This window comes from Oryctolagus cuniculus, chromosome 2 (assembly GCF_051225735.1).
Source record: "Oryctolagus cuniculus isolate XC-2025 breed Fujian yellow rabbit chromosome 2, ASM5122573v1, whole genome shotgun sequence".
Lineage (NCBI taxonomy): Eukaryota > Metazoa > Chordata > Mammalia > Lagomorpha > Leporidae > Oryctolagus > Oryctolagus cuniculus.
Genome location: NC_142868.1, coordinates 41,530,011 through 41,543,311, shown reverse-complemented (window position 1 = coordinate 41,543,311; position 13,301 = coordinate 41,530,011). Strand labels below are relative to the sequence as shown.

The following is a 13,301-nucleotide window of genomic DNA, read 5'->3' as shown; positions in this document are numbered from 1 at the left end:
TGTGCAAGCTGGCCCCTGCTCACTTTCCCATGTCATCTCCTGTACTTTCTGTTTTTACTATATAATATATATACTATATGTGTGTATATATATATATATATATCTATCTTTTTATTTAGTAGCTGCTTGCAGACCTTGTACTGTGGGCCACACAGTATTATAAGCACTTTGCAAATTTGAGGGGGTGTTCAGAAAGTTCATGGAAAATGTGTTATGGAAAAACTATGCATGGAATTCATTCATTTTTTTGCATCAAATTAGACTTAGCTTTAGCTTTTAATTCCATTTTCCCCAAACTTTCTTTTAAAAACACTTTGCACAGTTTATTTAATTATTTATGAAACAGGGACAGAGAGAGTGATAGAGGTAGAGGGACACGCAGAGCACTCTGTAGTTCATTCCCCAAGTACTTGCAACAGCTGGGGTGGGGTTGGGGCCAAAGCCAGGAGCAAGGAATGCAGTCTAGGGCTCCCACATGGGTGGCAAGAAGCCAACCACTTGAACCATCACTGCCACCTCCCAGAATCTGTGGTAGCAGAAAGCAGAAATCCTGAGGCAGCTCTGAGAATGGAGCCCGGGCACCCTGATGTGAGACCTCACCGGCGGCTTCAGTACTGGGCCGAATGCCCACCACCCACAAACTTTTTGAAGTACTCCCACATGAACTCATTTGATTCTCACAGCAAACCTGTGAAATAGATAGCATTATTACTCCCACTTCACAGATGAAACTGTTTATTTGCATGTGTTATTATGTTGGGATCTCTACTATCCTTTTGTGAAATGTGAGCCCCAGTTCTCAGTGCTCTCTTCACACTCCCTGGAGAGGAACCCCAGGGTGACCCAGAGTCTGGGTCGCTGAGTGAGAAGGGAGCGTTGGCACTCCTGAACCACAGCTCAGAGAGATTGCTGGGTTTGGTCACTGGTGTTTGGAGAGCAGCTTTAGCTGACCGTGAGGTGGGAGGCAGATGGCAGATGGTGGTTATCGAGTGAGTGGGTGGGTGGGAAGGAAGTGGATGTTGAGGGTGCAAACAGCTCTTTTGTGCGGGGAGGAGAGGAGTGGGGCAGTAGCAGGGCCGGAAGGGCGGTGCTTGGTCAGAGTGGGGAAGCCTGAATGTGTCTGTGCGTGGGAGAAGTAATTCTTAGATAAGGACGCCTCTCTCCCTCTGCTGGCTGAAGCCCAGTCTTCCTTCAGCATGGCCCCCTTGGGGTGGGGACTCCATGGAGCCTCTCACACCCTTGCAGCTGGGACACCCATGTGTTTGGTGGGCTTTGGGGTCAGTTGAGATCCTTGAGCTGCAGAGTGTGGAGAGTAGGGTGCACCTGCAGGGATACTGTGGTTGTGGTGGTGGTGGGGATGGAGTAACATCTGTGAAGTGCAAGCAGTGGTCTGTCTCCACGTTAGTGTCTCCTTGACCTTCTCTTCAGAGATTGGGTGAAAGGGAAGACAGAAGGGCCAAATCTTAAGAGGTCTTTTGAGCTGGGGGAAGAATGAAGGTGGGGTGTGCCCCCCAGGATGGCTGCTGTCTGGCCCCCAAGGCAGGGAGGGAGATTGTCCATTGAGGCGAGGGGAATGGGCAGGGTTTGTTGTTGCGAAGGGCCTGGTACTTTCTATGGAGGCCACCACGTTCTCTCCACTAGAGATACCAAAAGACCTGAAGAGCAGCAGCGAGGGCCTGGCTGGGAGAGAGGACAGGATTGGAGCAGGGTGCAAATGGACTAGGGAAAGGACGGGCAAACTAGGGTCTGGAAAACATGCCAAGAGGATATACATTCATGTGTGTGAGACACAGGTGGTGGTGGGAGAGGGGGAGAGGGAGAGAATGGAGGAGAGAGAGAAATAGAAATAGAGAGAAGGCACTGGTGAAATGGCAGCCAGAGTCCTGTTGGGGTAGGGGCTGCTGATAGCCAGAGAGTGGGCAGGTGTCCCAGTCTCATGGAGACAGTGGGGATGCAGAGTGGGTTCCTGGGAGCAGGAAAGGTTGCCAGTATTAGCAGAAGCAGTCGGGGACAGCCGAGTCACCCTAAGCGCCACAGTGTTCTCATCTCCCTGCTTCTCCTCCTGCTCTCTACTGCGTGCATACCTAGCAAGTGAAAAGCAACCCTGGTCACTGTCCAGCTTTTAGTGTGGAACGTTTTCAGTTCATCTTATTCGGCAAATACTTTGTAATTAGTAATTTTTATGGGTGCATCATGTCACCTTTGCACAGACTGCTTTGTGTTGTTTTGAATAGATGCTCAGGTGTGAGATTACTGCGCTCAAGGGTGACAGTGACTTTGGGGAGAAGGATCTTGCTGTCCCTGAGTTCATTGCTGCAGGCACATCTGCATTGAGCAGGGAGGAGAGGAGAGCGTTTGTGTGAGTAGCCTAAGTCACCTGCGTGACTGAGCTCTCTGAGTGCTGTCTCTCCTGGGAAAATAGAGCTGCCTGGAGTTTGCGACGGTGATTGAGTGAACGGAGCTTTCATTGGTTTGGTCTTTGATGCTGTCTCTAGAGGGGCTCTCATCAAGAAGTTGAAGCAGGTTCTGTCTGGGAGGGGAAGGCAGCAGTGAAAGGGAGTCTGTTTGTGTCCTAGACGTTTGAGGACAAGGACAGAAAAGTTTCCTCTTGAGAAACCGAAGGACTGAATTTTGATTAAAGTTCATCACAGTGCTAAGTGTTTTGGATAATTTTAACAGTTAAAAGGAGACAATGGGGGCCGGGGCTGTGGCGCAGTAGGTTAATCCACTTGCGGCCCTGGAATCCCACAGGGCACCAGTTCTGGTCCCGGCTGCTCATCCTCTGATCCAGCTCTCTGCTGTGGCCTGGGAAAGCAGTAGAAGATGTCCTAGGCACTTGGGCCCCTGCACCCTCATGGGAGATCTGGAAGAAGCTCCTGGCTCCTGGCTTCAAATTGGCGCAGCTCTGGCCATTGCAGCCATTTGGGCAGTGAACCAGCAGATGGAAGACCTTTCTCTGTCTCTCCCTCTTACTCTCTGTAACTCTACCTTGCAAATAAATAAAACCTTAAAAAAAAAAAAAAGGAGACATGATTAGATAATTATTTAGGAAATTTGTGATTTAATAACTTCATTAACACATATTAGTGCTATTAACATTGTTTTTGATATCAGCCATGGTTTGTAATGCTCCCCCCCTTTTTTTCTTTTAACAGAAAAAATACAGAAAAGGATTTATTGATATTTCCAAAATCAAATGTGTGGAAATAGTGAAGAATGATGACGCTGTCATTCCCTGTCAAAATAAGTATCCATTTCAGGTGAGCTGGCAGCTTTAATCATGTTTGCTGTTTGACATCAGTTTCCTGACATCCTTTGGCGACTGCTTTTTGGGTTTATTTGCCACTTTGATAATAATTGCTTTTTCCTGTGAATAGCTTAAATCTTTGGTGAAATGTGGGCTCATTCATATTTTGATCTGTTAAGACTCTGCTAATGGTCCCAAGTGTTTCAACTCCAGATCTTATTCTCCACTGTTCAGACTTGTCAGGGAGCAGTTAGGATAAGCAGTAGAGGCTGAGGCCAGGTGCAGTGGGGTGAAGTTTTCCCCATGACTTTGAGGAGCTGAGTAAGGGCAGCAGCGAGTTCCTCTCAAGCAGAAATGAGATGACAAAGCTATGTATGTTGAAAAAATATACTAAGCATTATATATTGATTAAACTGTGCTTTTTAAAGGGTAATCCTGTAATTTCATTTTTTCCCCTCAGAATGATCCTGTCACATAAGGAGGGGCCATGTCATAGCATTCTCATTGATGCCTCTGAGGAAACTGAGGCTCCCAAATGCTGAATGGGTTATGCAGTGCCACTTTGTGAATTTAAAGCATGCACGTTCCCAAGGAGGATAAAGTGTGGCATCCGGGCCTGTGCACCTGGCAGGTGGACCCATGCTGTGACAACTCAGGCAGCACAGGGACCCCCTGCAGCAGCAAATCCCCCTCTTCTCTGGTGGAGGACGTTTTGATGTTTTCCAGTGAGCAGTGAACGTCCCAAGTGAAAGTCGCCTTTCACCCAGCTGTGGTCTCACCACGTCCTGAGGGGAAGGTTGCAGAACTATTTCTCAATGTAATGTCCCCGTGCTGTTCTGTGGTTTTTCATGGGTACCATGAGATTATCTACCACATTTGAAACGAACGTGTACTGGGTTGGGAAATGAAGATGACCTGGAAGCCGTGAGCTACAGTATCAGAGTTTTAGAATGGTGTCTGCATTATTCTCCACTACAGGGCTGCTACATGGAGGGAGGAAGGCTTGCGTGTCATTTCCTTCCCTGCATCCCTTTCTTTTTATCTGCATTTTTCTATTTGAGGAGCAGAGCGAGCCAAGTGCTCACAGGGGCAACCCTGGCTTCAAGTCATTTAGCATCCCGTGTCCTTCTCCTCTTCTGAAAACTGGGAACTGAGGGCTGTGAGATGTTTTGGGGGCTGGCAGGCAGTTGTGAGGAGCTACATGTCTCTTGATCTGGGACCGAGATTTTTTTCCCCAGGGAAAGGGATCTACGTTGCAAACTTTGGATTTTTTTTTTTAATTTATTTTATTTATTTGAAAGACTTACAGAGAGAGGTAGAGACAGAGAGAGAGGTCTTCCATCCACTGGTTCACTCCCCAGATGGCTGCAATGGCCGGAGCTGCACCAAGCCAAAGCCAAGAGCCAGGAGCTTCCTCCGGGTCTCCCATGTGGGTGCAGGGGCCCAAGGACTTGGACCATCTTCTACTGCTATCCCAGGTCATAGCAGAGAGCTGGATTGGAAGAGGAGCAGCTGGTACTAGAACTGGCATCCATATGGGATGCTGGCACTTCAGGCCAGGGCGTTAACCCGCTGTGCCACAGCGCCAGCCCATGGCTTGGTTTTAAGAATGATGATGGGAGGCTGGTGCTGGGTGTAGTAGATTAAACCACTGCCTGCAGTGCCGGCATCCCATATGGGTTCTGGTTCAAGTCCCAGCTGCTCCACTTCCAATCCAGCTCCCTGCTAACGGCCTAGGAAAGCAGTGGAAGATGGCCCAAGTGCCTGCCCCTGCACTCATGTGGGAGACCTGGAAAAAGCTCCTAGTTCCTGGTTTTGGACCAGCTCAGCTCCAGCTGTTATGGCCATACGGGGAGTGAACCAGTGGATGAAAGATTGATCTCTCTGTCTCTGTAACTCTGCTTTTCAATTAAATAAATAAATAAATTTTTTTTAAAGAATGATGATAAAAATAGAATAGAAAGCATTCCATCCTTGAACTACTGTAAATTGTTGAGATGAATAAATGTACGAACAATTAACAAAGATTCACTACCCCTAGAACTGCCCAAGAACTACTAAAGGAAGTTTCACCACTACTGGTGGCCAGTCATTTGGCACAGCAGTTAAGACACTGCTTGGGATGCCCACTCCCATATTAAAAGTGCCTGGGTTTGAATTCCAGCTCTGGCTCCTGATTCCAGCTTCCTGTTAATGCAAACCCTAGGAGGCAGCAGTGATGCCTTAAGTAACTGGGCTCCTGCCACAAAGGTCGGAGACCTAGATTGTGTCCCCAGCTGTTGGCTTCAGCCTCAACTATTGCAGGCATTTTGGGCATGAACTATTGGATAGGAGTGCTGTCTGTCTCTCTGCCTTGCATATACATTTAACAAAATTTTAAATTGCATCCAGTTCAGGTGCAAGATGAAAAAGTAAAAGTAGAAGTAGACATTTTCAAAAGGGGGTTGCTTCCTCTTGCAGCATGTTGTAGCCCTGGGACAGGCTGGAGGGACCTGGCAGGAAGAGGACCACCTGCCTATAGGATACCTGCTCATTGCTTCCTAGGATGAGTCCTGTCTGATGGCAGCTGGGAGTTTCCCCGAAGGGTGTCCTGTCTTTCCTGGGTTTTAAATCCAGATCTGCCTGTCTATCTAATGTTGGGATGGGGAACATCTGACTCACAGGCTGTAGGAAGCCTGTGAAATCACTTGGTGTGGCCCTGCCAAGATAACCTCAGGTGGGACTCAAAATTCAATACATCTGCAGCAGTCTAATGTTTAAGTTGATAATTTTGCGTGGCCCACAGATGGTGTTATAAATATCTAAATGGCCCTTGGCAGAAAAAGTGTTCTCCAACCCTGACAAATCCTTCCTTCCTTCCTTCCTTCCTTCCTTCCTTCCTTCCTTCCTTCCTTCCTTCAGTAGAGTTACAGAGAGAGAGAGAGGGAGAGAAAGGGAGAGAGGGAGAGACACAGAGAAAAAGAGAATGCTCAATTTGTTGGTTCACTCCCTAAATGGCCGCAACAGCTGGAGGTAGGCTGATCCAAAGCCAGGTGCCAAGAGCTTCTTTAGGGTCTCCCACATGGGTTCAAGTGCCCAAGCACTTGGGCCATCTTCCACTGCTTTCTCAAGTGCATTACCAGGGAGCTGGATCGGAAGTGAAACATCTGGAACTTGAACTGGCACCCATATGGGATGCAGCATCCCAGGCAGTGGTTTTACCCATTGTGCCACAATGCTGGCCCCCTTCTTCTTCTATACCACAACTATCATTAAAAGTCTGTTGAGGGGCTGGCACTGTGGCGCAGTGGGTTAAAGCCCTGGCCTGAAGCGCCGGCATCCCATATGGGCTCTGGCTCTAGTCCTGGCTGCTCCTCTTCTGATCTAGCTCTCTGCTATGGCTTGGGAAAGCAGTAGAAGATGGCCCAGGTGCTTGGGCCCCTGCACCCACATGGGAGACCAGGAAGAAGCTCCTGGCTCCTGAATTCAGATCGGTGCAGCTCCGGCTGTTGCGGTCATCTGGGGGGTGAACCAGCAGATGGAAGACTCTCTCTCTCTCTCCCTCTCTCTCCCTCTCTCTCCCTCTCTCTGCCTCTCCCTCTCCCTCTCCCTCCCCCTCCCCCCCTTCCTCTCCCTCTCCCTGTCTCTGTCTCTGTCTCTCTCTGTAACTCTTTCAAGTAAATAAAATAAATCTTTAAAAAAAAAGTCTGTTGAGAGCTGGGCATTTGGCCTAGTTGTTAAGATGCCTGCATCTCACATTGGAGTGCCTAGATATTATCCCTGGCTCCTGTTCCTGATTCCCATTTCCTGTTAATGCAGACCTGAGAGGCAGCAGGTGGATGCTTCTTTGAGTAACCCATGTGGGAGACCTGGATTGAGTTCCTAGTTCCTGGCTTTGGCCTGGCCCAGCCCTGGCTATTGCTGACATTTGAGGGATGAACCACTGGGGATAGGAGGTGTGTTTGTGTTTGTGTGTGTGTGTGTGTGTGTGTGTATGTGTTTCTTTCTCACCATCTCTCAAACAACAAAGTCTACTGAATAGATAAATGAGTGAGCAAAGACTTAAAGAGGAGGGAGGCTCACAACTAACTATCCGTGAGGGAGAGGCTTCCTCCTGCTGGAAATGGCTTCTGCCACAGCCTCTGCTGTGGAGGGTGACTCGCGACACACGAGAAACCTGGCTCCCCAGATCTACCCTGCCGTGGGAGCTGTCCACACGGATGCCCGAGGAGGGGGCCTACATGAATGACCTGGGGTTTGCTGAGGGAAAGACACGAGCCCTGAATATCTCTTCTTGCCTTCTAAACTACCTGAGATGCTGATTTGTTATTTGGGTTTAGGATGGGGTTTTCTAGAAACTTACTGGAGAAACCAGTGTCCCAAGTTAGCTAAGTAATACATCAAAACTGAGTTGGTGTTGGTTTTTGTTTTATTAGCTAATCTTGAACAAGATTTAACAAAATTACAAGCTCATGGTACAGACAGGAGGTGAGTTTGGAGAGTAGGTTAGGCTGTGTGGAGCTTGGAAAGGCAGATTCTAGGAGAGTCAGGGGCAGCATAGGAGAAACCCCATGAATAAGAGAAGCCTTCGGGGATCAAGCAGATCCCACTCCCGTGACTGAACCTCACCCGCTTTGCTTTTCTCTTATGGAAAGTGAGGCTTCTAGCCACTAATACACACCTGGGCTGTTACCCAGATTAAAAGAGGCCATGTGTATAAAATGCTTAGACCAGAGTAGGCACTTGGTAAATAAAATTATTATAATAGTTTGTAATAAAGTAAATTATTCTTATAATACACCTGAAAGCCCAACTGTAGCAGTTTTTTTCCAGATACCTCTGTCAATTCAGAATGACTGTTTCATGGTGCATTTTAAACTCATTCCTCCATACAGAGTTGGTTGCATGGGAAAACCTGGGTGAGGTGTGAAAGTCACATAGAGAATGAAGAAACTTATCTCCCACATCTGCTCTTCTTTATCTCTCTGATACTGTGTCTCCTGTCCTATCTGGTAATTAGGTATTTCTAAACATATTTCGAAAACAGGTTTGACGTTTGGTTCATTTTTGTGTCCTGCAAAATTAGTTTCTCAGGCTTCATTTTGTTATTAATATGAAATATGGAGAAAAATAAGACCATTGAGTTGACCATGAGAGGCGACCTCTACAACAGTTGCCATGGTGGAGAGCTTGGGCTCTGGAATGAGAGTCCTGGCTTTCTATGCCACCAGCCCGTGATGAATGACAGGTCCGCAGCACAACATGAGGGGATGCATTTGCATTGCCTGCTGTGTGAGTGGCGCCCCCTGCAGTTACAGTGGAGTGAAGGGCCTGTGGATGTGCCTCACACTCCTCATTTGTAAAATGGAAAGGCTGATCTCTGGGCGGTAGGATTGAGTGAATGTCTGTAAGGCACATACCCCAGGCTTGCTAGAGGTCTCACTGCAGTCAGTGACAGTGGCACTGACAGTGGAGTGATGCCGAATGAGAAGTCCACTCATTTCAAATTGTCTTGAAAAATACTGGCTGAGAATAATCCCTGTTACCACCAATATGTTTAAGGAATTTTAGTTAATTGGGTTGAAAGCAATACTGAGGTTAATGAAGCAGCCTGGCCCCTGGATATTTTTTTCCCAAAACAGAGTCTTGCAAAATGTGTGTCCTTCTTGATGTGGAAACAAAGGAATAAGTGTGCTTTTTTAAGAAAGGGCCTGCACTGTGGTACAGCGGGTTAACGCCCTGGCCTGAAGCACTGGCATCCATGTGGGTTAGAGTCCCGGCTGCTCCACTTCCAATCCAGCTCTCTGCTATGGCCTGGGAAAGCAGTAGAAGATGGCCCAAGTCCTTGGGCCCCTGCACCTGCATGGAAGACCCAGAAGAAGTTCCTGGCTCCGGGCTTTGGATCGGCCCAGCTCTGGCTGTTGCAGCCAATTGGGGAGTGAACCATTGGATGGAAGACTTTCTCTCTCTCTCTCTGCCTCTCCTCTCTCTGTGTAACTCTGACTTTCAAATAAATAAATAAATCTTTTTTTTTTTTTTTTTTTTTTTTTTTGTTAAAGAAAGGCAGTTAGGTTCTTTGGGTCTGAAGTAGTTGACTGTTACTCAGACATTCAGGAATTATATATTGGTGCCTGTGGTACCAAGGGCTCTGGGCAAGACAGAAATGCTGTGTCTAAATATTTCTCATTGAGTTCTTCTTTTATTTTAGGTTGTCCACGATGCAAATACACTTTACATTTTTGCACCTAGTGCCCATAGCAGGGACCAGTGGGTGAAGAAATTAAAAGAAGGTAAAGCTCATATAAATGAAAGATTAATGTGTTCATAATTTTAGGAGATATAACATTGCCATCACTATCACAGAAATGTAGCTAGTGTAATTCTTGCATTTATAATCTCCTAACATGGAGTGACTTTCTTCAAGGATATTCTGTTACTATAAATGATACCAACATGCTAAAGATAACTTCCCTTTTGAAAATGTAATTCTTGGGGCTGGTGTTGTGATGTGGTGCATAAGGCTGCCACCTGCGATACCGGCAATCCCATTTGGGCATGGTTCGAGTCCCTGCTGTTCTACTTCTGACCCAGTTCCCTGCTAATGGCTTGGAAAAAGCAGCGGAGGATGGTCCAAGCATTTGGTCCTCTGCCATCCACATGGGAGACCCAGATGAACATCCTGGCTTCATACTGGCCCAGCCCTAGCTGTTGAAGCCCTCTGGGGAGTAAAATACTAGGTGGAAGAACCCTCTCTCTGTAACTGGGAAGTTCAAAATAAATAAATAAATAACTCTTTAAAAAAAAGTAATAAAATCTGAGTCTTCCTACTGGCATATAGGTAGCTTTTAAGAAAAGCCTGATTCTTGGGACTGGTGCTGTGGCGCAACGGGTTAACGCCCTGGCCTGAAATGCCGGCATCCCATATGGGCGCCGGTTCGAGTCCTGGTTGCTCCACTTCCGATCCAGCTCCCTGCTATGGCCTGGGAAAGCAGTAGAAGATGGCCCAAGTCCTTGGGCCCCTGCACCCATGTGGGAGACCTGGAGGAAGCTCCAGGCTCCTGGCTTCGGATTGGCACATCTCCAGCTATTGTGGCCAATTGGGGAGTGAACCATCGGAAGACCTTTCTCTCTCTCTCTCTCTCTCTCTGCCTCTCCTCTCTCTGTGTAACTCTGACTTTCAAATAAATAAATAAATATTTAAAAAAGAAAAGAAAAGCCTGCTTCCATTGAAGTGTAATATATCTGAAAGTGGTAACACATGGACTTTCGTGAGAACACAATTCTGTATTTTCTAGGAAATTGCCTGTGTTGTCAACATTTGGTGTAGATGGGTTGATGTATACCTCAGTGGTTATATGGGTGATTACTTTTGCACAATGCTTATCACTTCTACAGAAAAAATGGTGGTGGAGCAACTTTTACATTGATCCATCATGATGTAGCAGCAGTCACTTCTGCTAAAAAGGGTGTTTCACCAAACACAGGAAGAGAAAGAGAATCATTTGGCTTTTACTGCAGAGTCCTATGATGTTGAAGTATTCTTATGATAAACAGGGCATCCAAGGAATAAGTAATGTAGTCTCTAATCATTACTATATCTGTGAATTACAGAAATAAAGAACAACAATAATATTATGATTAAATATCATCCTAAATTCTGGGCAGACGGAAGCTATCAGTGTTGCAGACAAACTGAAAAACTAGCTCCTGGATGTGAAAAATACAACCTTTTTGAAAGTAGTGAGTATTCATCTTCTATAATTGTACTCAGAACGAGCGTGTTACTAGCATGATGGGAAAGTGAAATGATTTTGATCAAGTATATCATACTTTGTATTATGATGTTAATGTAGGGTAGATAAGAATAGTTATATTTGATTAGCAGTGGGACCTGGTTGTGGAATCAAAATGTCTTCTTTGGGGAGTTACAGTGTTGAAACCTGTTAAAAAGGAACCTGTTAACAGCATGAGCCTAATATGGCACTGTCGGCAGCTCTTCTCCAACGTTTCTGTGTTCTCTTCCCAGACGTGTAGCTAGAAACCTCCTAGAATAGTGCCTCTACAGTCTGAGTAGGGCTGTTCTCATTCTGATGGGGCTTGGCAATTTGGGTTTTACTAGAGGCTTGGCAATTTGGGTTTTACTAGCGGCTTCCTAATTTGACAGAGGTGTCATGATGATGCCACCATGTAAATGATCAGATGAATCAATATTTTGACACCTAAGACCCTTATTCTAAATCCTGGAAGTGAGAGGCCCTTAGTCACAGGCCAAACACGTTTCAGATTGTTGATGCTCTGAGAGACCGCTCAGAATAATTGGGTAGGCTGTACTTCTCTTTTCCTACTCATGCCATGCAAAGTGCCTCACCTGCCAGGCAGGGCTGGTCAAGCTTCTGGCTGTGAGCAGAATGGTCATTCAGCAGGGTGCGTCTCTGTGCCGGAGGCTGGACCAGACGACCTTCTTGGTCCATGTAGCCCTCAGTTCTTTTTTTTTTTTAATTTTTTTTTTTTTTTTTTGATAGGCAGAGTGGACAGTGAGAGAGAGAGACAGAGAGAAAGGTCTTCCTTTTGCCATTGGTTCACCCTCCAATGGCCGCCGCGGCCGGCGCGCTGTGCCCGGCGCACCGCGCTGATCCGATGGCAGGAGCCAGGAGCCAGGTGCTTTTCCTGGTCTCCCATGGGGTGCAGGGCCCAAGCACCTGGGCCATCCTCCACTGCACTCCCTGGCCACAGCAGAGGGCTGGCCTGGAAGAGGGGCAACTGGGACAGAATCCGGCACCCCGACCGGGACTAGAACCCGGTGTGCCGGCGCCGCTAGGCGGAGGATTAGCCTAGTGAGCCGCGGCACCGGCCCATGTAGCCCTCAGTTCTATGGGGCCTGGCCTCCTGATTCTCCTGGCATGTCTTGACATTAATTCTGCACATTAAGGAGAAGGATTCACATCTTCAAGGCTGTTATTGTTTCAATTTTTTAAGATTTGGCAGTAGTTAATGCACACAGACTGGTCTGCTCTAAGAAGAGACCCCAAAATTACAATGACTTAAACTAGAGAGAAATTTATTTCAGTCCCAGGTAGGAGCCCAGTGGCATATGGCTGGTAGGGTGGTCTTGCAAGTGGTTCTGGGGATCACTCCAGCTCTCAGTCTTTCTCTTCTGGGTAGCAGAAAGAGGGAAAGAAACCACAGGCCCACAGGAAGGCCTTTCAGGGACTTGATACGTAGTTGGCAACCCAGGGCAGCGATAGTGGCACAGCAGGTTAAGCCACCACATGCGATGCCTGCATCCCATAACAGATTGCTCATGGTCCAACTCCATTTCTGCTTCCAATGGAGCTTCCTGCTAGTGCCCACCCTGGAAACCAGCAAACTAGCCCAGCCTTGGCTGTTGTGGGCGTTTAAAAATAAAATCAACTTAAAAAATAAAAATAATGCAACCCATTTGTACATAGAGGCCTTTTTAAAAAATATATTTATTTATTTGAAAGACAGAATTATAGAGAAGCAGAGGCAGAGAGAGAGAGAGGTCTTCCATCCACTGGTTCACTCCCCAAATGGCTGTAACAGCCAGAGCTGGGCCGACCCGACCCAGGAGCCAGAAGCCTCCTCCAGGTCTACTGTGAGTGCAGGGGCCCAAGGACTTGGGCCATCTTCCACTGCTTTCCCAGGCCATAGTGGAGAGCTAGATCAGAAGTGGAGCAGCCAGGACTTGAACCAGCGCCCATGTGTGATGCTGGTACTATAGGTGGCAGCCCTACCTGCTACACCACTGCGCCAGCCCCACATAGAGGCCTTTGATTAGAATTTGGTTCCTTGCCCACACCTAGCTGAGAACTGCCATCATTAGCAGGGTAGCTGTGAGCCAGCCAAAACTCTAGGAAACAGAGGAAAGGGCAGACTGCCTTATTAATTTCTCCGTTGTTGTCATTAGATCAACTTACTGCTTCACACAGCAAACAATATTGAAGGTGTATGCAGTGGAAGGGAAATGAAGAGTATGGTGTGGCCCTAATCCCCATGGCATTTTTAGTCTGTTCAGAAAGGCAGAAATACAACCAGCTGTGAAAGCAGGTTTTAT

The 13,301-nt window shown here is 47.1% G+C and overlaps 1 protein-coding gene across 10 annotated transcripts in view; it reads left to right on the top strand.

The window, feature by feature from the left end:
- Positions 1–13,301, top strand: part of TEC (tec protein tyrosine kinase) — a 122,464-nt gene that overhangs the window by 75,839 nt on the left and 33,324 nt on the right. For all 10 annotated transcript variants that reach the window (XM_051831418.3, XM_089325383.1, XM_008248628.5 and 7 more), the window contains 3 exons: positions 3,156–3,260; positions 9,435–9,516; positions 10,838–10,966. In XM_051831418.3, the coding sequence (XP_051687378.1) occupies positions 3,156–3,260; positions 9,435–9,516; positions 10,838–10,966 (316 nt within the window). The remainder of the gene's footprint in view (positions 1–3,155; positions 3,261–9,434; positions 9,517–10,837; positions 10,967–13,301) is intronic.